Here is a 27563-nt window from a genome sequence, read left to right on the forward strand (position 1 = left end):
CTTGGTGCTGCAGGGTATTCCGAGGTGCTGCGAGTCAGCCAGTTGTTGGGGTAGCGACCTTGTGTGTCAGCATGTCTGTGATCTTCTTTTAATTCTTTTTTTATTTATTTATTTATTTATTTTTATAAATAGATTTAATTATTTATTTATTTATTTTTCCCCCCCTTTTTTATATTTTTTAAAAAAATATATTTTATTAATATTATTATTATTATTATTATGTATTTATTTATTTTATTTATTTATTCCCCTACCTCGGGGGGGGGACTCGGCGGGGCGGTTGCTGGTTGTTCCATCTCCATCGTTGGGGTCCCTGCGGGTGGGGTGGGTGGTTCCTGTGTCCCCGTGCTGGGTGGTCCTGTGGCGGCCGGCTTGGGTGGGGTGGCCGTGGGCTGGCCTCGCCGCGCTCTCCGGGGGTGGGGGGGGGGCTCGTGGGGGCCCTGTTGCCGGTGGGGCGGGGGCGGTCTTCCCGTCCGGTTGCGGGGGGTCTCCGGGCCCCTCGGGCGGGGCGTCCCGCCTTTCTGTCCGTGTGGGGTGTGGTCTCTCGCTGGCTTGGGGTCTGGCTTCCCCCTGTTTTTCTCGTGCCTTGTCCTCTGCCGGGTGCGTCTGTCTGCGGCCTGCTGCTGGCCCTTGTGGGCGGCACGGTGGGCCAGGCTCTGGGGTTCCTGTCGCTGTCCGTCTTGGCTGCGTGGGGGCGGTGGCCCCTGGTTCCCTGGGCACCACACCTACTGTTTGTGAGATGGGTTCTCGGGGAGGCTGGGGCCGTACTCTGGCTCCCGCACACACTGGGAGTCAAATGTATTGTACATGCAAATTCACATATACTCACACACATACATACAGACATACATAGGTACCTACGCTCCCACATACATATACAAATAAATACAGTACATATTTACACACTCAAAGTTCGTACATCCACACGCACATTCATTATACAAACATACTGTATACACATACTGTACATATACATTCACTGTAAAAACATACATATACACATACTGTACATATACATTCACTGTACAAACACACACATACTACACATACATTCACTGTACAAACACACACATACATATACTGTACATATACATTCACTGTACAAACACACATTTACACATACTGTACATATACATTCACTGTTCAAACACACATACTGTATACACATACTGTACATATACATTCGCTGTACACACATATACACATACTGTACATATACATTCACTGTACAAGCACACATACACATACTGTACATATACAAGTACATATGCACACATACACTCATGCACATAATCACGTTTCATCAAACATATATTAACGTTGTTGCCCTAGGGTAAACTGGGTATAACACATGGCACACTGACAAAGCTTAACCTATTGTTACTATAACAATCTACAAGGTTAAGGTTGCTTCTCTTTCTTCCCCTCCATTTTTCTGCATTCTTTCGTATCTCAAGTTATCATTACGTATATGTATTGTTGCATTTGAACAATTGTATTGTTGATAATAAAGGTAAAGCACTGGTATTGTTTATTATCAATAGCACTATTTCTATTGGTATTCATATTGCTCCATTTTTAGTGTAATAATGCTCATTGTCATTTCTGTATTTTTTTATTTTTTTTTAAATTTTCGCTAACTGCTTATTTGCTATTACTTTTACCATCATATTTGTACATGTCGTATTTGCTGATGTTGCTCTGTTGTTGTTGTTGTTGTGTTTGCTGTTGTTGTTTTTGTCTCTCTGTCTAATCCCCCTCTTGTCCCCACAATTCCCCCCTCTGTCTTCCTTTTTCTCTCTTTCTATCCCCTCCTGCTCCGGCCCGGCTGCACCAAATGATAATATAAATACATTTAATAAAGTCAAAATACAAGTAAGGCAACAAGAGAAGTATCCTACACTTCTCTTTTGTAAAGTAAATCTGAACAGCCGATATGGGCATCTACATCTGCTATATGATTTGCCCGAGAAGCTGGGCAGGACATTATAAAAAAAAAAAAAAAAAAAAAAAAAAAAAAAAAAAAAAAAAAAAATGTGGCCGGGGCCCGGGCTGTATATATATGTTCAGAGCGCAATGATATCACGTTATCGATGGGAAAATGCATTATTAGACATTATGATTTGCCTGAGCGGCTAGGAGACACCAAGAGTAACAAGCTGTAGAAAATGGATTAGAAAGGACAAATTTTAAATAATAATAATAATTTAAAAAAATTAAAAAATTAAAATTAAAAAAAAATATATATATATATATATACATCTATATATATATACACATACATATATATATATATATATATATATATATATATATATATATATATATATATATATATATATATATATATATATATATATTTTTTTTTTTTAAACTTGGGACTTCTGGCGGGCCGGATTTTGGACGCTGGTTGGCCGAATCCGGCCGGAGTTTGGGAACCCCTGGTCTAACCTCTTACTTTCTATTCCAGTAATAAAGTTATACTAATCTATTGCTAAAAAAGTCCATATAACAGCAGTGAACTGTAGTTTATGAGCATGCACGCTCCATTATTAATATCCATTATTTTTTCTTGAAGCATGTTATTAGTAATAAAAAACATTTAAGCACTCATTTTAATGCAACCAAAGTAAGCCAACTATTTCAGATGAATAGGCCAGAATGTCTAGAGAGTATAGTAAAAATTAGTCTGATAAAATGGCACAAATGTCATCTCTGCATGCATTGAAACTCTAAAGTACTTTTTTCTACATTCTAGCCTATGTGTAACCCTTCATAAGGGTCCAGATTCATCTAGGTCTGGAGTTGGTAATACATGCTGATATAATCCAATACACTTGTTCTGGTCAAAATCTGACCCATATCAATATTGGATCGGAATATTCCAAGTACTAAATGAATGAGAAAATTATTCTCAACTGTTGTATTAATGTACTGGATGTGCCTAAACACCTTAAGCCTGATCTGGGGCGGTATAGCTCGGTTGGTAGAGTGGCCGTGCCATCAACCTGAGGGTTGCAGGTTCGATCCCCGCTTCCGCCATCCTAGTCACTGCCGTTGTGTCCTTGGGCAAGACACTTTACCCACCTGCTCCCAGTGCCACCCACACTGGTTTAAATGTAACTTAGATATTGGGTTTTCACTATGTAAAGCGCTTTGAGTCACTAGAGAAAAGCGCTATATAAATATAATTCACTTCACTTCACATCTACTAAGATCCAAATACCATGCATGAAACAACATGTGCAGTCTATAAAATTGTGTGTACTATTTGTAGGCGTATTTCCTGTGGTCCGTTAAGACTGCGTGTTGATAACAAATGCAGAAGTGGTGCAGACCGCCTTATTTAAATTAGGTTTTTGCTTGTACTAAACAGCTTTCACCATAGAGCATCATCCATCCATCAGTGGTTCTCAAACTGTGGCCAATATATCAAATATACTTGTTAAATAAAACTTTTGCCCTGTTTTTAATGAATACTTGGAGAGCAACGTTTTTTCTTTGGTGGTACTTGGTGAAAAACGTTTTAGAACCACTGCCTTTGCGACACTCATTTATCGCACATTCCTGTTATAATGCTCCTGTGGTGTTTTGCTATGTTTTGAAATATGCTGCAGGCTTATACAATTTTTTGGGTATTTGGGGAGCAGTCCTGCAATGCATCTACAACAGAACCCACTTTTTAAGCGCGCTGTAGTTGCGCCCTAGGAGATCCTGGCACTGCGAGTGTGTGCTGGAATGTTTCAAACGCAAGAAAATGCATTTTGCAAGAAGATTTTTTTGTATATGAGATATGTGAGTAATATATCTTCTGTATGAAAAAACAAAAGTCTTTAAAATAAATTTAAAAAACACCAGCAGACACCTAAACACCATCAATTGAATATGTTTTTATGAACCCCTTGAATTATCCAGCAGCTGTAAAATGTGAAAATGATAGTGCTGAAAAAACTATGTTTAATGTTTTTATGTTTGACATTGCATATATGTTGACACATATGTAGGACAGAAATGCAGTGCGATCATCTTCTTTCTCACAGCCATTTCTGGACAAATGCCATTTTGCACCCACAGTTCAGACGTGCTAAATAAAGATGCAACAAAGCTGCCGCAGAACAGTTTTATTCTAGATAAATCCCATTGTGTATGCTATATATTTAAGTGTGCATTCTATCCTCCCAGTATCGTGGGCGTTCTGATAATCATCATATATTCTGCATATACATGAAAACAGAGGCTAAATGGATTGCATTCCTTATTTTGCTCATTTAAGAGAAGCAATCCTCTGCACAGCTTAGATCAGCTTTGCATGCACTATTACTTTAGCACGTGCTTTAATACAAGCAAACCTTTAGTAGATCAGGCCTCTTGTGTTTTATTTGGAATGCAATCATGTTCATAAAAATTCAAGTTAAAATCAAAAATTATACATTCAATGCTTTTGAAAAAGTTCAATGTCTGGCCTTGTATTTACTGGTTATTATAATGATAATTACAGTAACCATAACCGAGGTTCAGTTTTTGGGTGAATTTCACTACTTTACTACAGCATTCAGTCCAAGATCAGAGCTTTAATTTAACCGTATCAACATAACTCATTTCAGTTCTCAGACTCAGCGCTCAGAGAAGGTTGCATTAAATTTGGCGGTACTGTGGCTCACTCTGCTGGCCGAGTACTGACTCTCAATGTACAGTAAATATTAACAATGTGTCACCTTGATCCTAAAACTCTGATGATACCAAGCAGAGCCACTGGCTTCTAAGAATCATAATTATGTCTTTTAAGAAGATTGGTAAAAACAAATAGATAAATAAAAAACCTAAATGATCAATTTAAGACGAAGGGGAAGAACAACAATGGCATTATACAGGGTGATTCAAAAGGAATACGCCAAAATTATCACAAAAAATTTCAAAAATGAAAAACAATAGAAAACTTAGCTTAAACACATGTGTTGTACATAACTTGGAGTATTTATTTCATGCTTTACATGTTTTTTTCCCAAATTTACCAAATTATGTTCTAAAAGCATGCTGCACAGTTTCAGTTTTTGCAAATTCAAGCACAGAAAAATGTGCAGGAAATAGGAGAGTGATGTGCAGGTAAGAGTCCTTTAATATACTCACAAACAAGGAAGAAGCAGTCATGCATGCAGAGGTCCTAAACATAATCGATCCTCGAGCACTGAGGAACAGGCGAGGCAGGCATAAATAACCGCCCGATTGGCAACTGCAACCAGGTGTGCCAGGCTGCCAATCAGGGACAGGTGAGGTAAACGAGCGGTCAGGGAGACAAGCAGGAAGGGGAACAAAAATAAGAGCGCCGGAAGGAAACAAACACCAAACAAGGAACCACCACCACCAGAAGTGAAGTGACAGATCGTCACACAAATCTCCTTCTGTTGAGGAGTCGCCATTTTGAGTGTAAATAAACACATGGTATATCTACAATTGAACAGTGTCGAAAGGATTACATGACCACAATGGTGAAATTGTAACACAATACAACTTGGATAACTCCTGTATCAAATGACCATTGATTCAGTCTATTACAATGCTTAAGAACTGAATAGCTCCGTGATGATTTCGGCATATTCATTTTGAATCACCCTGTACATAAGAATTACATTAGACAGTAGAACACACATTGTACTTCATTAATGGCGCAATTTACTGTGAAATCAGGCTGCTTCCATTTACAGTTCGACTCCAGTATGTGTCTTCTTTGCTAAAATATTACACTTAACGCACACATATTCACTTTGTGTGTTGTCAGCTAATGGTAGCAATTTGGTTAAATTTAGCTACTAACATTGGCTATCACTGAATGCATATTCTATCATAACAACAACACGACTGCAAATTGTTAGTTTCTTCTCTTGGATTTCTTTTTTGTATGTGCACTTTCTCCCTTCGTGTGAGAGTGCATGACACAGCGGGGGTTGACAGCCTGACCGGCAAACTGATTTCTCGGGCTGACAAGCAATTTTTTTGTAAGAATATCACCCTTTTAAGAATATATATGTTATGTTGAACCACTAATAGAAACATAAGATGTACAAGAGGTGGTATTTTCTTATTCATTTTGGTTTGAAAAATGCAACTTTGAGCAAGTTGCAAACAGCCCCTATAAAGGGGAACTGCACTTTTTTTTCTGTTCACAACCATTATGAAATACATGACGACAGATGGATTTTTTTTTCTAATGCATTCTAAATAGTAAATAAAAATGCGATCAAAAGTCAGCTGACAATGGAGCTTATGGGAACCTACTTCTAGACCTCCACCCCAGATCACACCTCACTCCTACCCACTTCTCTAAAGTGGGCTGGCTCAGGGTGGAGGACAGAGTAAAACAACTTGCACTGAGCCTTGTTTATAAAATTCGCTACACCTCCCTGATACCGAAGTACATGTCAAACTACTTCCGCCATAACCACAACACCAAAAGGGAGCGCCACAAACCACGTCAAACCCAGATTCCGATCTAACAAAGGTCTTAACTCATTCTCCTTCTATGCCACATCAATTTGAAATGCACTCTCAACAGGTGTAAAAGAAAGTGCATCTCTATCCTCCTTCAAAACCGCACTAAAAGAACACCTCCAGGCAGCTACAACCCTAGCTAACCCCCTGCCCCCGTCACATCCCACCTCCCCGGATTGTAAATAATCAAATGTATATACTTGTTCTTATGCTTTCTGAGCTCACTATGGTCACCGCTAGCTGTACATATCCTACCAAGTGAGACCTACACTGTTACAATGTCCATTTCTCAGATGATATAATTGTTGATGACTGAAGTATGCTGATAGTAACCCAACCTAACAAACCCCCCCATTCCCCCCACCCCCCCCACCCACCCCACCCACCCACCTAAATAGTTTGTCTTCGTTAGCGCTTACAATGATAATATAACTAATACTTGGTTAATATTCAAGTCATGAAATGTAAATTTAGTTTTTGGGCATTTTTCGGGAGGGGTTTATGTGCGGAATTGAGGACCTCTCTTTGGCTCTGCTGTAAGCTGACTATTATTTACGTTTATTTACGTGTTAGAATGCATTAAAAAAAATACATCCGTCGTCATGTCTTTCATGATTGTGAACAATAGGCAAAATTCCAAAACAAGTGCAGTTCCACTTTAAGCTATCCTTCCATTCTCTGCTTCCTGGGTGCAACTAAAACAAAATCCTCACAAAAGTGGTGTAAAAAAAATCTTTAAGAGCTGACTACTGTTTTCCAAACAGTTTAGAACCATAATGACTTGCCTCTTTTGCAAATGAAGTACAGAATTGACGTTCTCATTCTGCTTGTAAATGATCAAACCAGGTGTGTATTGGAAGACACTTGAAAAGTTGTCATCTAACTAGAGTTGTCATCTAACTAGAGATAGCTTTTTATAAAGAGAACAAATTAATCACATCCTGGCAGCACCAGTTCAAAACACAAATGTGTGTAGTTTGATTTTTCTTCACAAAGACCTTTAGATGATTTAGAAGGAACACTGATAACATGCATGTCACGCTACAAAAAGCTGCCCATAGGTTGTATGGAGCACATTGTGCAGTGTGTGCAAAAAACTATTCTAAGGGTTTCAGAGCATTTAATTTATGTGCACAAAGGACACTGGTGGAACAATCTCCTAAATAAAGGAAAATGCAAAAAGCAGGCAGTGTACAGAACATATTTTGTCACTGAATGGTAGTACAAAAGGTCTTCAGAGGTAAAGACAGATATAAATATTACAACTCATGTTAAACACATTATATACAGCATTTTACAATATAAAGGAAGAAGCACATGTGTTTCTGAAAGTCACTTTAAGATGCCCTTCAGGTCATGGCACCCAATACTTGGGTGTTTGCATGCAATAGTGTCAACATCACAGTGTCATGATACAGCATAAAGATAAGTAGGGTATCACACTTGAGCAGGAAATGAGTCAACACTGGGTGAATTTTTTTTTAGAATGTGTGAAGGATGTGCAGGGAGTTTACGCTGAGTGGCTATCAGGTCAGTGCCAATTATCAATGAATGACAATGTCTTATTTTTATTGTGCACTTGATCAATCATACTTCCTATGCTTTTCCACTTTGTGTAATCCCGGAGTCTGGAAGATTCTGCTGATGGCATGACCTTCACCATCAGCAACGATTGCCCGGACTTCTAGCCTGTAGACACTGGTAGCATGTAGGCCAGACACTACCAGACTGCTAACATCCTGTGTTGAAAAATACTGTCAGCAGAAAAGTAAAAAGCAGAGCAAGACAAGTTATCTAGTACAGACCTCAGGTAAAATTTGGGCTTGTGAGGTAAACCTGCGGTGCAGCTTCTTGTTGTCAAGTCGGCTGCTTGAAGTGACCTCAACCAAGGTCACCTGATAGCCAGTGAGGTAACGGTGAGATGACACCCCCCAATTAAAGATGGTGGTCATGTTACTACCATGGAACTTGAAGGATACCGTCAGGTTGGTTAACTTAACCAGAACCTTCTGAGGGGTCACTGCAAAAAAGGACACAGTGAATGCTCCTATGATGGTGCTGTGTATTATTTACCTAAGATAGTACACTATCCTTAAAAAAATTGTGTGCCAGCATAAAGCCCATTTAGGTCACAGAGTTTCCCAGATGGGTTATTCAGTTGAAAAGGGGACCCCCTAATTATTCCAAGATTTATCTGTGAGTCCCCGCTGTCTGAAAAGTGACCTGTTGGGCCCAAAAGGCCCAGGAGTAGAGGTAGAAATGTAGAAACTCAAAATTAGTGAGAGAATATAACTGTGGAGGAGTTCAAGTACCTCAGAGTCTTGTTCACGAGTGAGGGAAGAGTGGATCGTGACATCGACAGGCGGATCGGTGCGGCGTCTTCAGTAATGCGGACGCCGTATCGATCCGTTGTGGTGAAGAAGGAGCTGAGCCGGAAGGCAAAGCTCCCAATTTACCGGTCGATCTACGTTCCCATCCTCACCTATGGTCATGAGCTTTGGGTTATGACCGAAAGGACAAGATCACGGGTACAAGCGGCCGAAATGAGTTTCCTCCGCCGGGTGGCGGGGCTCTCCCTTAGAGATAGTTTGAGAAGCTCTGTCATCCGGGAGGAGCTCAAAGTAAAGCCGCTGCTCCTCCGCATCGAGAGGAGCCAGATGAGGTGGTTCGGGCATCTGGTCAGGCAGCCACCTGAACGCCTCCCTAGGGAGGTGTTTAGGGCACGTCCGACCGGTTGGAGGCCTTGGGGAAGACCCAGGACACGTTGGGAAAACTATGTCTCCCGGCTGGCCTGGGAATACCTCAGGATCCCCCGGGAGGAGCTGGACGAAGTGGCTGCTGCCCCTGCGTGGATAAGCGTAAGAAGATGGATGAATGGATGGAATATAAACATCGCAACACATCTGAGATGGTCCCCATGGTCGGAGATTGGGATAGAGGGTCAAAGGTCTCCCGACTCAAGAGTTTTGGGGCTCACACACATATTGGTCTCGTTACCTGCACAAATACACCGGGGCTAGGTCCAGACAGGCTGGCACGCTGGCTAAGATCAAAGAAGATGATGTGACTATCTGCACAAGGAACATAAGGTTGGGTTTTTCTGTTCTACAGAAGAAAAGTTATCATTCGGACAAGCTCTATTCACAGGTTCCTGCAGGACCTGACACGAGGCTCGCTTGATCAATAAAGCTTTGTTCAACGACTCCTCGTCGGCGTCTTCTTGGCTCAGCACACCTCACACGGTCACTCTGTCCTCGCAGAGTGACAGGACAGAAAGATACAACAATTTGGCGTCACGATCCAAACTACTCGTTGCTCCAAAGTCCACAGCGGAGCAGCGGTCTGAGATTAACTCTCACTATCAAGCCGGCATATAAAAAAGGTGAGTGTTTTCTCACATGATAGAAATAATTGGCTCCTTGACTTTACTGTGCTGTGTGGGGCAAGCTAGAATCTACCTGTGTGTGGGTTTGGTCGGTGTTTGTGTGTTGGGCTAACGACGCCGCCTTAATTTGTTTTTAAGTTGAAATAAAAAGGGCGGAGTACCCTTTAAGTTAGAACAAGTAAGAATAGAAATGTAACGGAAAGAATGATGAAGTGAAAGTGAAAGTGAAAGTTAAACCTAGTTTAATCGAGCGGTATTGTTAAAATGCTGAGTAACAGTCGAGAAGAGGCCTCCTTCAACAACCTGGAGCTGAACGCCCAGAAAACAGTGGAGATGATCATGGACTTCAGGAAAGTCACAGCCCCACCATCCCCCCTCACCCTGATTGACTCTCCAAAGAATCTTTTAAAGGCGAGTATGGTTTTACACTATGTGAGCGAACATCTGTACTGCATACCATGATACACCTTATGATTTTTAAAGAACATTTTGACAACGGACTGACCATCTGAAGCTTATTGTTGATTAATGAAATGTCACTGATATGACTGTTTATGCATTAAGACAGGGGTCTCAAACTCAATTTGCCTGGGGGCCACTGGGTGCAGAGTCTGGGTGAGGCTGGGCCGCAAGAAAAGATTTCCTAAAAAAAAAAAAATTATATGTCTTTATTTTAATTTTCAACACAAAATAAAATCAAAATATAAATGAACAAAATGAGAATTAAGTAAATAAATCAGTCATAAGTAATAACAAGAGAGGAGAAGTCTTGCAAAACTCCTAGCCATTATGGACAACACCTCCCACCCACTACACTCTGACCTTGCGGGGAGAATGAGCACGTTCGGTGGAAGGCTCAGACTCCCAAAATGCAACACGGAACGACACAGGAGGTCCTTCATACCGACAGCCATCAGACTGTATAATGCATATGTTCTTTGACTGCACTTAAATGTAGAGTATATGTAGTATATGTAGAATATATTTATATTATTTATATATTATATATATATATATATATATATATATATATATATATATATATATATATATATATATATATATATATATATATATATATATATATATATATATATATATATAATATATTATATATATTATATTATTATATATATTATATTATTTATTATTATTATTGTCTATTGTGAGCGAACTGTGGTGCTGAATTTCCCCCAGGGATCAATAAAGTACTTTCTATTCTATTCTATTCTATTCTATTCTAACAATAATAATTCGATTTCTCCAGTCAGCAACAATGTATACACATACACATAATGTGCAACCCGGTTCACTCTTTCATCTCCCTGGTATTTTGCATAGTCCTCAGCATGTCTAGTGGTATAATGACGTTTTAAATTGTATTTCTTGTGCACCGCAACTTTCTCTGTGCAAATAAGACATGTGGGGGGCTCGCTGTGGAGTTTACAGTTACGGTAGCACAATTAGCCCCGATCACGACTAGCGTGTTACACGTCCGATTCGCCCAGCGACTCTCTGTTGGAGTATCAGCGCTGGGGTCCAGTGCACCACACTTTTGTATTGTCGCTCGGTTTTTCGGAAGCTACCGGACTCCTCGTCTCCCCTGCCCGGACCGGCGGGAGCGACAAAGACACACACAGTGACAGAGAGCGAGAGACAGAGAGAGAGAGCGAGAGAGAGAGAGCGCGAGAGAGCGAGCGAGTGAGTGAGTGAGTGAGGGAGGGAGAGAGGTAGAGCGCATGCAGGTCTCTGGAAAAGCAGCAAAACGTCTCTCTGCTTGCATCACGCAAGTGATGTCAATGTTCGGCCCTCGAGAGCCATATACCACACCATGATTGGTAGATTCCTTGTAGCCCGGAAGAGTTAGGGCTACAAGGAATTCTGGGTATTTGTTCTGTTGTGTTTATGTTGTGTTACTGTGCGGATGTTCTCCCAAAATGTGTTTGTCATTCTTGTTTGGTGTGGGTTCACAGTGTGGCGCATATTTGTAACATTGATAAAGTTTTTTTTATACGGCCACCCTCAGTGTGACATGTATGGCTGGTGACTAAGTATGCATTGCAGTCTGTTAAAGCCGCATACAACATGTGACTGTGCAGGCACATTGTTTGTATGGAGGAAATGTGGACGCTAAACCTCGAGCCCTCAATATTGTTTTCCTCAGTATTGTTGATGTGTGAAAGTCGGGAGGGTTGGCAAGAAGGCTTCAGCTCCGCACACAGTGCTGTCAAGCGCCATTCATATAAAACTCGCGGGCCGCACTAACATTAAACGTTCATATTAAGGTGCGGGCCGCACAATAACGTCTCGCGGGCCGCAATTGGCCCGCGGGCCGCATGTTTGAGACCCCTGCATTAAGACAACATAATGTACAGGTACATGCTTGTTTGATGTCTTTGTCCATATGTGGTCTTAACTGTTCCAAGTCGATTTAGCGTTAATTATCTAAACAGTCGTTGATTTAAGGGAAAAAGGTATAAGGACACTGACAAATACAAAACGATAGCATAATTTAGTCTTAGACAAAAGCAAACTTAATTAGTTGTTTTTTTTCAAGCTGTAACGATGAAGGCCCAGTTCTTTGATAATTTTTTATAATAGGGACATTGGTTCTACATTAATTAAAAAAATAACTTTTAAATATGACAACTCCATTCAAAGTGTTCTGGTAAGTCTTTCTTGTACATTTAATTACTCAATGTTTGTCGGTAGGACTTTGCATACGCACAGGTTGTTACATAAGGTAAGGTAATGAGTGTCTCATGAAAACTATCACATCTTTTATGAACAATACTTGAGGTAAACTGTGTCTGGTGGTAACCAGTGTTGGGACTTACTGTAACGCCGTTAGTTTAGCCGGTAACTAGTAATCTAACGCGTTATTTTTTTGTATCCAGTAACTCAGTTACTGTTACTACATGATGCGTTACTGCGTTACTTTACGTTATTTTTTATGTAGTATCGGCTAGAAACAGAAGCGCTGCGGTGTCTTTCTTCTGAATCTTCCTCTGTCACACGCCAGAGAGAAAAAAAGAGGCGTGTGTGTGTGTCTGGGTGTGGCTGTGGGTGTGGGGAGGAGGGTGGGGGGGGGCGTGTCTTCGGTTCGGCACACACGTGATCCGCGGTTTGATATATGAAACAAAAAAAAAAGGTGTCCGCACGTTCAGTCCACACACAGCGTGGTCATGGCGAGTGGAGTAACGGAGGAGCTTGAACGCCCCGCGCCATTTAATCGGTGTTTATAGGTGCAGACTCGGTTGTGCAAAACGAGGCTTTTAAACACATGCTGAACGTGCTTGAGCCACGTTACGACATCCCGTCGCGCAACCACTTCAGCGATAAGATTTTGCCAGATCTTTATGAGCAGGAGAAGAAAAAAGTTGAGGATGATGAACTATCCCGGGCATCATCTGTTGCGCTCATGACAGAAGGGTGGACGTCCAGGGGAACTATGTGACGATAAGCGCTCACTTCATCACAGCAGACTGGCAGATGAGAAGACACGCCCCCTCTACGAGAGTCCCCTTGCGCAGGTATTGACACAAGCAGTGGAGGAATGGAGGATAAAAATATCCAAGTCACGTGATAATGCCAAAAATCAAATAATTGCAGTGAATGAGGCAGGACTGGGACCACAGGTAGTGCAAGTAGTGAATTTGGCATCACATCTCAGTCAATAGGATGGAGCGCCTCCTTGGGAGGATCAGGAAGGAGGTTACCTACTTCCACCAAAGCACAACAGCTGCTCATGTGCTTAAGACAAAGCAAGAAATGCTAAAGCTGCCTACTCATAAAGCTCATACATGATGTCCCAACGAGGTGGAACTCCACTTATGATATGTTGGAGCAGCAGGCAGCTATATACTCTGCATTGACCCACAACACCCTGCAGAAAAATGTCAAAGACATCATCAACCTGTCTGATGATGTGAGAGTGGCAGAGGAGGTCCTCCAGGTGCTTCAACCCCTCAAAACTGTTACATCTCTACTGAGCACTGAAACTTCACCATCTGTGTCAATGATCCTGCCACTGAAAACAAGGATTCTACAATCCATGGCTCCAAGTGTGGAAGACAGCAGCATCACTCCAGATGTCAGACTTTATTTCACTATCTATGTTTCAAGGAAGATGATGTGCCTTCTTATGTTGCACTTTCAGTTGTTTTTTATTAATGGTCATTGGTCCAAGTTTAAAGAAAGGAGAAATACCTTTTTATGTTGCACTGTTTTTCATTAATTATGTTAAAAGGAAAATACAAATGCATGTCAAGTTGATCAACAGATTGTATTATTCTCCAGTGCAATAACAGTACTGAAATGAAGGCTAAAAGGGCATTAATGGGAGCTTTAAAAAAAAGAAGAAGAAAAAAAGAAGTAACTAAATAGTTACTTTTCACAGTAACGCATTACTTTTTGGTGTAAGTAACTGAGTCAGTAACTGAGTTACTTTTGAAATTAAGTAACTAGTAATTGTAGCTAGTTACTGGTTTTCAGTAACTAACCCAACACTGGTGGTAACCTAGTAGTAATTGGTAATACAGGTACATAGAAGGATCGTTCACACTGATATTTACACCCAGGTCACGATAGTCAGCCTAGAGGGCAGCTACAACATTGCAGATGAGGACATACTTAAGACAGGGAACGCACATGTCACGAAAGGGAGTGGTTGAAGGCCAACAAGGTTGGATTGAATGTATGGTGGTCAGCACACAGGAAGAGGCCATGGATGGTTACGATCCAAGAATAAGGCGGCTGCTGACCAGTCTGAAATGGATGTTGCAAAGAATAGCAATGACTTGGAACAACTGATACTATTCTTCCTGCAAGCCAAAATACAAGGACTGCCGCCACCAGCGAGATGCAAGCTGGCTGAAGCGGGTTGGCGCGGGTGCATGGCAAAGGGTGTCTGCACAGGTCCTGGGGCACAGCAAGACGAGCTCGGAACGGGGAGCGCAGACGCCGCTCTCGAGAATGATCGTGAAATGCCGACAACTATCAACAAGGAGAAGAAACAGGCTGTGGTGGTCTTTGCAGGTGCGACCCAACCAGTGACTGTCATGCTCCAATTGGAGGCCAGCCCTCCAAGGAACAGTGTCTACTGAAAGAGGAGGCGACTAAGGCAATGCAACTGTCTATCAAGACTGTTACATGTAGATGCTGGAGGACGGCCAATGCAACCAGTGGCGATAAACAATACAAAGACAGTGGAGCCGCGTTGTCGTCACAGGAAATGTTGCTAAAGCTGTGGACATATCTGCAAACCATGCTGGCTACAATCCCTCCTGACACAACACATTTTACATGGTTAAGTGGGTGTATGAGAGAGTTTCTTTAGTGTTTTACTTTGCGCTTCATTTTACATATCAGGGAATGTTAAATGTTATTTGAATCTCACAAGGGTGTTCAAACGCAGCTGTTACCGTTTCATTAAGGTGTTGAATAAGATGTTGTGGGTACAAGATATTGTAAAGCCCAGTTGTGCATGTGGTAAATAATCTTATCGTCAGTACAAAAGTGAAGAAAATATGCAATGGTCATTTAAGAAGCACAGGAGCAAGCTTGTGTGCAAGGGGGCAAGTTAAGAGAAAGTTCAAAATACAGCATATTTTTGGGGAACCATAATTTTAAACTTAAATAATATTTGAAATTTGAAGCAAAACAAAAGCAGAAATACAACTATACATTTTCCTTGTGGTTACATTACGAGCCAGACTAGATGCAAAAGATAAAATCGACTGTCTAATCGAGATGGACTGGTTGCAGAGCAGAAAGATGTTCAGTCTGTGGTCAAATGACGGTGTCCAAGGGTAATAGCACATGCGAATAGTATAAGATAAACAAAAAATTGCAGACTAAAGCAATGAAAGTTATTCTAAATTAGGGTAGCAAACAATCAACGACAAATACCAGGGATGTTTGGAGACAAATAGATAGCAGTAATATGAAACAGAATAGTATACATCCACTAAAAGGGATATTTGAGCTTATAGCACCATCCCATTTAAATTGTTTACATATCATTTGAACAAATTTACCAATCATAGTATAATGAAATAATGAATTAAAGGCCTACTGAAATGAATTGTTTTTATTCAAACGGTGATATCAGATCCATTCTATGTGTCATACTTGATCATTTCGCGATATTGCCATATTTTTGCTGAAAGGATTTAGTAGAGAACATCGACGATAAAGTTCGCAACTTTTGGTCGCTGATAAAAAAAAGCCTTGCCTGTACCGGAAGTAGCGTGACGTCGCAGGTTGAAAGGCTCCTCACATTTCCCCATTGTTTACACCAGCAGCGAGAGCGATTCGGACCGAGAAAGCGACGATTACCCCATTAATTTGAGCGAGGATGAAAGATTTGTGGATGAGGTACGTGAGAGTGAAAGACTAGAGTGCAGTGCAGGACATATCTTTTTTCGCTCTGACCGTAACTTAGGTACAAAGGCTCATTGGATTCCACACTTTCTCCTTTTTCTATTGTGGATCACAGATTTGTATTTTAAACCACCTCGGATACTATATCCTCTTGAAAATGAGAGTCGAGAACGCGAAATGGACATTCACAGTGACTTTTATCTCCACGACAATACATCGGTGAAGCACTTTAGCTACGGAGCTAACGTGATAGCATCGTGCTTAAATGCAGATAGAAACAAAATAAATAAGCCCCTGACTGGAAGGATAGACAGAAGATCAACAATACTACTATCAGGAGACACCGAACCAAACACTGGACCTGTAACCACACGGTTAATGCTGTGCCACCTGTCGAAGCCTAGCAATGCTGTTGCTAACGACACAATTGAAGCTAACTTAGCTACGGGACCTCGTCAGAGCTCTGATAAAAACATTAGCGCTCCACCTACGCCAGCCCTCATCTGCTCATCAACACCCGTGCTCACCTGCGTTCCAGCGATCGACGGCGCGACGAAGGACTTCACCCGATCATAGATGCGGTCGGCGGCTAGCGGCGGCTAGCGGCGGCTAGCGGCGGCTAGCGGCGGCTAGCGGCGGCTAGCGGCGGCTAGCGGCGGCTAGCGGCGGCTAGCGGCGGATAGCGCGTCTGCTATCCAACTCAAAGTCCTCCTGGTTGTGTTGCTGCAGCTGGCCGCTAATACACCGATCCCACCTACAGCTTTCTTCTTTGCAGTCTCCATTGTTCATTAAACAAATTGCAACAGATTCACCAACACAGATGTCCAGAATACTGTGGAATTTTGCGATGAAAACAGAGCTGTTTGTATTGTAATACAATGTGTCCCAATACTTCCGCTTCAACCATTGACGTCACACGCAAACGTCATCATATCTAGACGTTTTCAAGCGGAAGTTTCCCGAGAAATTTAAAATTGCACTTTATAAATTAACCCGGCCGTATTGGCATGTGTTGCAATGTTAAGATTTCATCATTGATATATAAACTATCAGACTGTGTGGTCGGTAGTAGTGGGTTTCAGTAGGCCTTTAATCTTAAGCAAAATGATGCCAACATTTTAGAAGCCGACAACCAAAATGTGTCAGAAACTGTCCCGCTGGAAGACAAGAATACAATAAATATTTGACTACAATATACAAAAACTTATTCACATATTTTGTTGGTCACTGGACACTGTGACACCTGGAAACAAGGTGATCATAGATGGACATGAATTGGTAAGCACAGTTAAGGTCCAATGCAGCAAGATCATATCAGGACAGCAATCCAAGTCGGAGGGCTCCTGAATAGTACCACGGTTCAAAATATTAAGTCACCAGCAGAAGAGACATTACGCTCTAAGATCCAATAAGATGATGTGACTATCTGCACAAGGGATATAAGGTTGGGGTTTTCTGTTGTACACAAAAAGAGTTATCATTGGGCTCTCTTCACAGGTTCCTGCAGGACCCGACACGAGGCTCACTTGATCAATAAAGCTTTGTTCAACAACTACTCGTCGGCATCTTCTTGGCTCAACACACCTCACATGGTCACTCTTTCCTGGGAGAGTGACACGACAGAAATTTACAACAATGGCTACAGTGTCGATAATGTTGGCCACTGACCTCCGTGACAGGCAATGAGTTTTGAACTCTTGGCCTGGATGGCGACACAGGATGGTGTAATGAAGCTGATGCTCTTGGCTGGCTGATGGCTGGTCCTGCTGATGGGTTGCAGCAGGACTTTGTACTTACAGGAGAAGAGCAAATCCTGCATGTTGAAGAAGGTCCCCTAGGATCAGAGCAGCACACTGTATATTAATGTTCATTTTGAATTATAAAGAAAAATAACAAACACAGGCCAGCACAATGGAGTACTTCCAATATTTGTTGACTGGTAATGTAACATAATTCAACCTGCGTGTTAGTCTTTTTCCTTTGTGCGGTTTGGTTGTGCTCACAATACTCTGGTACCCACTGGATACGGTAGTATTCGACTGAAGGGTCTACGTAAGGAAAAAAAGCTGTGAGGTGAACAAAATGTATATTCCTGAAAGGAAAATGAAGATGTTTTAGTATGATGTTGTCTTAATATATATATTAAAGGGGAACCACACTTCTTTTTTTTTTTACGCCTAAAATACTCAAATCTTACGAGTGACAAGAACCATTCGTCTTTTTTAATGCATTCTAACTTTTAAATAAATGTCTGCGTACAATGGAGCCAATGGGAGCCATGACATCATTGTGTCTATAGGGACCATAAAACCCAGGAATTAACCATCCAAAAAGCGTCAAAAATACTCCATTTACATTTTGTGACCTGAATATTAACCAAGTATTAGTGATATTGTTATCATAAGCGCTAACGTTAAGGACCTACATTTAGCAGCACATTGATCATAGAGAGGTAACTTCCTTATGCTGCTATATTGACATCCTCAGTCAGTGAGCTGCTTTCTAATTCTAGATTACAAATTATGCCTCTGACCTGAATAGTAAAATGATGTGGAAATAAACTGAGAAGTTGGTACTCTTTGACAGCCAACTTATCCAATCCAATCCAATCCACTTTATTTATATAGCACATTTACACAACAAGAATGTTTCCAAAGTACTGCACAGCCATGTTAAAAACAATATTAAAAACAATATTAAAAACAATATTATGCTACACCAATGACTGAATAAAAACAAAGAATAAATGAATGAACTTAGACCCTGGAAATGGCGGAAAAGACCCGGAAAAACGCTTGGTTCCACGCTCGTCTTTCTTTGCAAGGATTATGAGTCATTCTTCATCTAAACAGGAATATACCAACATCCTAACAGTCGGCATTTTAATGACAGCAGACATTGTACAGTAAGTGATGTTTTATTATGTTTGAAGTCTCATGAAGTCTGCAGTGAGTAATATTCAGTGATGATGTTGCAGGAAAAAACAAATGTTGTGATGCGTCTGTGAAATTAATGTGCCGCCAGATACTTAAAATGACCAAATCACGATAAACACAATGTTATTATGAATGTGGCTTTTACTACATTACATACATGTATATACTTACATCGCGTATATAAAACGTTGATGGAAGTGTTTAGATTTTTTTAAAGCGCTTTATAGGCAGAATAGACTGACTCTCCTAAGCTCCACTGTGAACAGACTTTTGCTCGCATTTAATTACAAACAAGAACTCATGTTTTTCTTTTTTTATGCCCACTGTCTTACTTAAAGATTGTGAACGATAGTTTTTTTTTTTTTTAAGTGCAGTTCCCTTTTAAGCAAAGTACATGCATAGAAATGTATTACTATAACAAGGAAGAGGACTGATTGGTATCAACGGAGTAGTTTTGGTGTTGGTATCACACTGAAAAAGTGGTATCAAACCATCTCAAGCTAAAAAATATAAGCATGTAGGGAATGTATCCTTAACTTGAGCTACCTTGCTACACACCTGTGCTGCTCTTCCAGTAAATGTGAACTTGTAGCTGTCCATTTTGATAGAAAGGTGTCCCCACATCCAGAATGTCACCTGGTAGGTCTCTTGACTTATCTATAAAAATAATTGAACCAACAATTCCAGCCATCAAGTTAGAAAGTATTACACTAATATCAACACTTCCAACACTCTTAACATACCATGCAGGGTGTGAAAGTGAGCAATGGCTCGAGGTCCTTTTAGCTGAGTTTGTTTCCAGTAGCAGACAGCCTGGACCTCCACACTGTAACTGTGGTTGGACTGCATGCTGTCCAGTACCACCTGGCTCTGCACAGAAGAGTATCTTGGTGTGTACAGTGTTTCCCACAGGGTTGCAATGCTTTTTAAGTGGTGGATTGCAGGGGCAGAGTTTGCATGTTCTCTCCATGCAAGTTTTCGGAGGGTTCCCTTCCAGTACTCCGACTTCCTCCCACCTCCAAAGACATGCACCTGGGGATAGGTAAATTGGCATCACTAAATTGGCCCTAGTGTGTGAATGTGAGTGTGAATGTTGTCTGTCTATCTGTGTTGGCCCTGTGATGAGGTGGCGACTTGTCCAGGGCCCGCCTTCAGCCCGAATGCAGCTGAGATAGGCTCCAGCACCCCCCGCAATGCCGAAAGGTGACAATAGGTAGAAAATGGATGGATGGATTGCACAGGCATAAAAAAAAAGTCAACACATGTATTTATGGACGTATTGTTTTATTTAGTAAATAATTCCCATTACATCATGCTTTTCTGCTGAATTTAACATTTTTTGCTGGGTATTTGTGTTTATTTTATTTATACAATTGTCCAAGGACTGTGTTTTGGACATTACAGGTTTACCCCTCCATAAATCACCACCTTAACATGGTGGAGAGGTTTGAGTACCCAATATATATCCAAGGAGCTAAGTTGTCAGGGGCCAAACGCCCCTGGTAGGGTTTCCCAAGGCAACTGGTCCGGGGTGATGGGTCAGACTAAGAGCGGTACAAAACACTCTAGAAAAGAAAATCGAGGAAACGGCACCTCGCCCAGTGGACTCTCATTTATGTGGACTGGGTAGCAGTCGAAGGGGAATACCTTGGTGACGCTCCTCAGTAGCCAAATCTGGTTGTCGGGACATGGAACTTCACCTCTGTGGTGGGGAAGGAGCCTGAGCTTGTGCATTGGCGCCTGTGTGTTGGAGTAATCCCCGGTGAACTAAAGGGTTATTTCCCTGCGCCTTCGGGTCGGGGGACGGGTGCTGGCTATGGTTTGAGCGTATGCGCAAAATGGCAGGTTGGCGTGCCCGGCCTTCTTGGGGACCCTGAGGGGAGTGCTGCAGGGCATCATCCCCCCTGGGTGACTTCAACTCCCCCGATGGCAGCAACAGCGAAACCTGGAGGGGCGTGATTGGGAGGAACGGCCTCCCCGATCTGAATCAGAGTGGTGTTCGTGTTATTGGACTTCTGTGCTAACATCAACAAGGGCGCACATGTTACCAATGAAAATCTGTATGCTGGAATATTCAGGGTGAGCCACAAAAAAGCTGAGACTCGCATACACAAACACACGGGCACTGGTCATAAGGACGTCCCACAGTAACATCTGTGGATTTACTCAAAAAAGACGCAGGAGCACCAATGAGCTGGCCGAATGTATGGAGAACCAGGATGACTGGAAGCGGCAATGGAAGGCTCATCTGAGGACGACCGAGAGATTGCAAACACATTAGGCCTTTTTCACCGCAGAAACTTTTTCAGGAACTTTTCCTTTTAAATAAAGTTCCCCTTGTGTTTCCACCAAAAACTAACCAGGTAGATTTAGTTCTTCAGGAATTTGTTTTAGTTCCTGCCAGCGAGGGGGGACTTTTGGAAAGTCCTGAGAATTTTTCAAAGGACGACTGTTGTCGAATGATGACTGGTTCAACACAGTCAGGGGCGCTCCGAAAAACGTTGTTTTCGAACACACGACTGCCATTAGAGTATGCGCGGCGACTTGTTTATTTCTTGTTTCTTGTGTATTTCTTATACAACATAGTGAAAGAAGAACTTAAAAAATGTTCGACATGCAGGAACTTTTGTGGGATATCTGTGTGTTGAACGCTGATCAGTGGAACTATCTTCCAGTGTTTTTACTCAGCCCTATAGTCCATCCATCCCTTTTCTACCGCTTGTCCCTTTTGGGGTCGCGGGTCAGCCCTATAGTCTTTAAACGATATGCAGTCCATCCATCCATCCATCCATTTTCTACCGCTTGTCCCTTTCGGTGTCGCGGGGGGTGCTGGAGCCTATCTCAGCTGCACTCAGGCGGAAAGCGGGGTACACCCTGGACAAGTCGCCATCAACACAGATAAACAGACAACATTCACACTCACATTCACACACTAATTTAGTGTTGCCAATTAACCTATCCCCAGGTGCATATCTTTGGAGGTGGGAGGAAGCCGGGGTACCCGGAAGTAACATGCAAACTCCACACAGAAAGACCCCGAGCCTGTGATCGTACTCAGGACCTTCGCATTGTGAGGCACATGCACTAACCCCTGTACCACCGTGCTGCCCGATATATATATATATATATATATATATATATATATATATATATATATATATATATATATATATATATATATATATATATATATGCAGTCTAATGCTGTCTAATATGTTGTACAATCTTCATTTCAATACGCGAAGCTACAAGAAGTGGATGGACCCTTTTAAACGTATTTATAGAGGAATATAAAGTATTCAGCTGCTTACTACTCTGACTATATTGGGTAAATGTAAAATTAAGTAATCAAACGAGTGGAACGAAGGTAAATCACATCAAATATTTACCATTTATTTCATTACATGCTGTAAAAATAGTCGGTGACATGTTATTTTTGTAGTTTTAGCCTCAACCCGAGTGAACAGAATGCTAATGCTAGCTCACACTGAATCCAATGTGTTTGTGTCGTCGCTCTGAGATAAACACTAACATTTATTATCTATATAGTGTTATTTACAGGTGAAATTGACCATAAGGACTCACCTGACCTACATGAATTTATCATTTACCGGGGGCGGGGGGGGACTTTCTGACTTTTGGACACTGCGGACAAAAGCCTGACTTTTTAAGAACAATTCGGTACACTTTATCTTTTAAATCATACGGTTTTGTATATTCTTGTGTTGTATTTCATTTACTTACACTTTAATAAAAGAAATAGGACCTAATATTATAAATGATAAATGGGTTGTACTTGTATAGCGCTTTTCTACCTTCAAGGTACTCAAAGCGCTTTGACAGTATTTCCACATTCACCCATTCACACACACATTCACACACTGATGGCGGGAGCTGCCATGCAAGGCGCTAACCAGCAGCCATCAGAGGCAAAGGGTGAAGTGTCTTGCCCAATATTGTCTGAATATTTACATGGTATTAGTGTAGAAATATAAACAATTCCTCCATACGTCAACCTAATTTGTATAAACTACCCTGAACTGTGAAATGCGGAGGAAACCCAAAACCACACCCTTTTACAGGAACCAATAGTTCCAGGAACTAGATGTTCCAGAAATGTAAAGTTCCTGAACTTTTGGTGGCAAAGCACTTATTGCTATATAAGCATCACATGACAAATATGTATATGTCATCCGGAAACATTATCATTCGCTCGTATATTTAATGCACAAATGCAATAAACCTATATTTTAGGCAGGGCCGTAACCATGATATGACAAATATCGAAGTCAAAAAATGGTGGTCTAAGAGGAGCTTTGAAAGCTGAAATCATGGTTGTACCACTACCATATAACTAATATTACGTAGAGCAATACAATGAACAATACACTTTTTTTCATCTCTATGCTGAAGTTTAGCATATTAAGCCATTGTAACATAAGTAACACAGAAGTTTAAAAACCTTATCTCAACTACGACATGGATTTTAACTCAAAACCTTCTGCTTTGTAGTTCAAGCCGTAGTCACGCGCGCCACAAAGGCCACTGGAACTAAAGGGATTTTATATATATATATATATATATATATATATATATATATATATATATATATATATATATATATATATATATATATATATATATATATATATATATATATATATATATATATATATATATATATATATATATATATATATATATATATATATATATATATATATATATATATATATATATATATATATATATATATATATATATATATATATATATATATATATATATATTGTAATCCGTGACAGAGCATGACGTGTCCAGAATTATATTTGGGGTAAAATTTCACATGAATAATAATTTACATTTTTCATGCACTTCTTTACACAAAACGTGAACATAGAATACTGTAAATTTTTGCCCGCCTCCACTCCAGTAATAAGCAACTCCAACTCATTGTGAGTAAAAAAAAAAGCCATCTTGCTCAATTTTTTTGTTTTCTGACTGTGTAGAGTGGGGAATCTCAAGAGCATGGCTAATTGAAATATGATTTTCATATTTAAAAGGAGGCGTGGACAGCATGTGTGCACAATTCTACATTGATTGGGATGTACAGAGGAAACGTGCTTGGATTAATGTGTGTGTGCACATCTGAATTTTGTGGTGCGTACATTTTTTGGATTTGAGTGTACACAATTTGCTCGTAGGAACGCCACACAAGTCTTAATACATGAGGCCCATGGTGCGTCGTACGTACACGTAAAGTAGTGTTCAGGGTGTCCCCCTTAATGTAATTGAATGCGCGCCAGCATAGCATTTGTATAGCCGCCTGAGAATAAGGTTGCTGTTTTTTACTTGAAAACAAATAAAAGTAATAAAATATATTGTAGCCCCCAGAAGAAATCGCACAAAGTCTGACGCTATCATTAACTTTTATTACCAATCTTATGATAACAAATGGCCCAATTCCAACAGGTTTTACCTTACTTTTGTCTCGTGAGTCTTCGCTTCCCCGGACAGACAACAAACTTCCTCATTCTCCGACAATCACCTTTCAGGCACGGACGGTGTGTTTGCAAACATGGGAAAAACTGACATCAAATCCAAACCACACGAACATAAAACATTAACATTAGCTGGTTGTTACAGTATATATATATATATATATATATATATATATATATATATATATATATATATATATATATATATATATATATATATATATATATATATATATATATATATAGCCTATTATTTGAAAGGGACAAGCGGTAGAAAATGGATGGATGGATGGATATTATTTGCGCACTATTGACAAGGGATGTACCGAAACTTTGACCACCGAAAAAGACTTTGATCACCGAAAACCGCGCTACTGAAACCAGATGTAAACAAAACTCACACCATTGCCAGGAGTGTTGTCAACATGTCTGCGGTGTGGACGTGATTTTTATATATATTGCAGACAGCCATTTACAAAAGGTGCAAATATTAAGAGGACAGTGGCGGCTTTTAAAGAAGAGAATGTCTCACGGTTTGGAAGTAGAATTGTCTCACATCAACTTATATATATCAATATGATATTAATACATATGCATATATTAATAAATATACAAATACAAATGTGATATACAAATAAATAAATAATTTGTTTAAATAAACGCGTATTTGTAAATATATTTTTGAGATTTGAAAATATATACAAATAAAATGTATAAATATAAAAATGTGACATAGAAATAAATCAAGAATTTATATAAATAAACGTGTATTTGTAAATATATTTTTGAGATTTTAATATAAATATGCTCGATTTTATATTTGTATTTGTAATGAATTTGCATATGTGGATCGCTTTTTTGCTTTTGTGTCGATGAGACATTCCTCCCACAAACCAGACGCACAAAAAAATGTGACCTACACACTCCCCTGAACAACCAGCAGAGGGCACTGCAGCCAGAGCGGTCTCAGTCATAGACATGGTCAGACACTGGCGAGCCAATCAGAGGAACATTAGGGAGAGTCATGATGATTGATATATGATGATGATTTGACACACATTGCACTGATATGAGCGCAGTAACTACATCGGGACAAGGTCATTAAACAGCATTGATACAATAAAATAAGCAGCTAACACGGTCTTTCAGATTAACTGGATAAATTAACATTAGCTAATACAACGCTAACGTTAGCAAGCTCAGGCCTGTTGTGCGTTCTCTCTGTAAAGACGCGGATTGTTTTTGTGCAGAGAACTCCGGGCATTTTGCATATAATGCTTATAATGCTCTGTGACCGAGACCGCTCTGACTGCAGTGCCTTCTGCTGGTTGTTCAGGGGAGTGTGTAGGTCACATGTATTTGTGCATCTGGTTTGTGAGAGGAATGTCTCATAGACACAAAAGCAAAAAAGCGATCCCCGTATGCAAATTCTATACAAATACAAATACAAAATCAAGCATATTTATATTCAAATCTCAAAAATATATTTACAAATACACGTTTAATTATACAAATTCTTGATTTATTTGTATGTCACATTTTTATATTTATACATTTTATTTGTATATATTTTCAAATCTCAAAAATGTATTTACAAATACACATTTATTTATACAAATTATTTATTTATTTGTATATCACATTTGTATTTGTATATTTATTAATATATGCATATGTATTAATATCATATTGATATATATAAGTTGATGTGAGACAATTCTACTTCCATATAGAGAACAACAGCACGAAGCAAGTATGACGTCATGCACGCTGCAGCTCTCTTTGTCAGGGACATCGAGGGACAGAAGTAAAGTCTCTAAACACAAGTACATTTTATAATAACAGAAGAAGATACTAGATTTGCTTCTAGCTGTTTAAATTTTAAAAAGTCATTAAAAATCAAATGTAAACATTTGAAAAAATCTCAACAAAGTACATTTGAAAAAAAGCACCAACAATTTAAAATATGGCAAAAGGATAAAAAATATGTTAATGCTAATTAATAATAACAGACTTGTTTTAAATGTATATATACATATTTGTTAACCTTTTCAAAGACAACAAATTACTCGATGATGTCACGTGACCATGCCCATACATAACCACAACCCAACCACCACAGGTATCTTGGCATTTTTTAAAGGGCTTTATGAATAAAGTTGGTATGGTATGGTATGGTTTAGGGGAAACCCTGTGTGTTTATGAGCGAGGGTGAACACGTAGCGCCCAATCTATTTGTTGGAGTCCAAAGGTATTTATGTACGACCACCATGAACAACTTCATGTATGAGCAACACTGGTGTATTATTTGGACCTTTTTAGAAGCAAAGTGGTTACATCAGCCCTTACCTCTCTGACTATTTTCTTCCTTTTGGTCATGGAAGAAGCTGGGATTTGACCAGTCCAAGTCCAGCTGACCTTGTAATAGTGAACAGGGACATCGAGGTCTCCTCGCATGCACCACTGGAGTTGGACCTGTACAGCACTGCTTGCAGTGAACATCATGTTGGTCACTCTCAACTCAGTCGGGGCTGGAGGGCGGCTCGGGTCTGAATAAAAAGATACACATTTCGTGATGGTAATGCCTAACAGCAAAGGAATGCAAGGGTTACACGAATACTTTGGATTTTGGCTGGGGCAAGGGCAATAGGGCTCAAGCACCCATTCTGAATTTTATTTTCGGAAAAAAAAAAAGTTTCAGGAGTAACAGCAGTGATTAAGCGCATTGTGTTTTAGGTATATGAATAAAATAGTAATAATTATGAGGGTTATGAATTTCTTTAAAAGGTGGCATTACCCTGGCTGTTCGTTACTGGCTGTCATTTACGTAATGTATAAAATAAATGAAAGACAGTGTTACGATAGCGCCGC

The 27563-nt window shown here is 40.2% G+C and overlaps 1 protein-coding gene across 2 annotated transcripts in view; it reads right to left on the reverse strand.

The window, feature by feature from the left end:
• Positions 1–7172: 7172 nt before the first annotated feature.
• anos1a (anosmin 1a) overlaps positions 7173–27563 on the reverse strand; it is a 43085-nt gene continuing 22694 nt past the window's right edge. For both annotated transcript variants that reach the window (XM_062052168.1, XM_062052167.1), the window contains 7 exons: positions 27042–27241; positions 19935–20061; positions 19750–19848; positions 18215–18303; positions 17924–18089; positions 8292–8506; positions 7173–8225 (listed from right to left, as the gene is read on the reverse strand). In XM_062052168.1, the coding sequence (XP_061908152.1) occupies positions 8070–8225; positions 8292–8506; positions 17924–18089; positions 18215–18303; positions 19750–19848; positions 19935–20061; positions 27042–27241 (1052 nt within the window). In that variant the 3' untranslated portion in view covers positions 7173–8069. The remainder of the gene's footprint in view (positions 8226–8291; positions 8507–17923; positions 18090–18214; positions 18304–19749; positions 19849–19934; positions 20062–27041; positions 27242–27563) is intronic.

This window comes from Entelurus aequoreus, linkage group LG07, assembly GCF_033978785.1.
Source record: "Entelurus aequoreus isolate RoL-2023_Sb linkage group LG07, RoL_Eaeq_v1.1, whole genome shotgun sequence".
NCBI lineage: Eukaryota > Metazoa > Chordata > Actinopteri > Syngnathiformes > Syngnathidae > Entelurus > Entelurus aequoreus.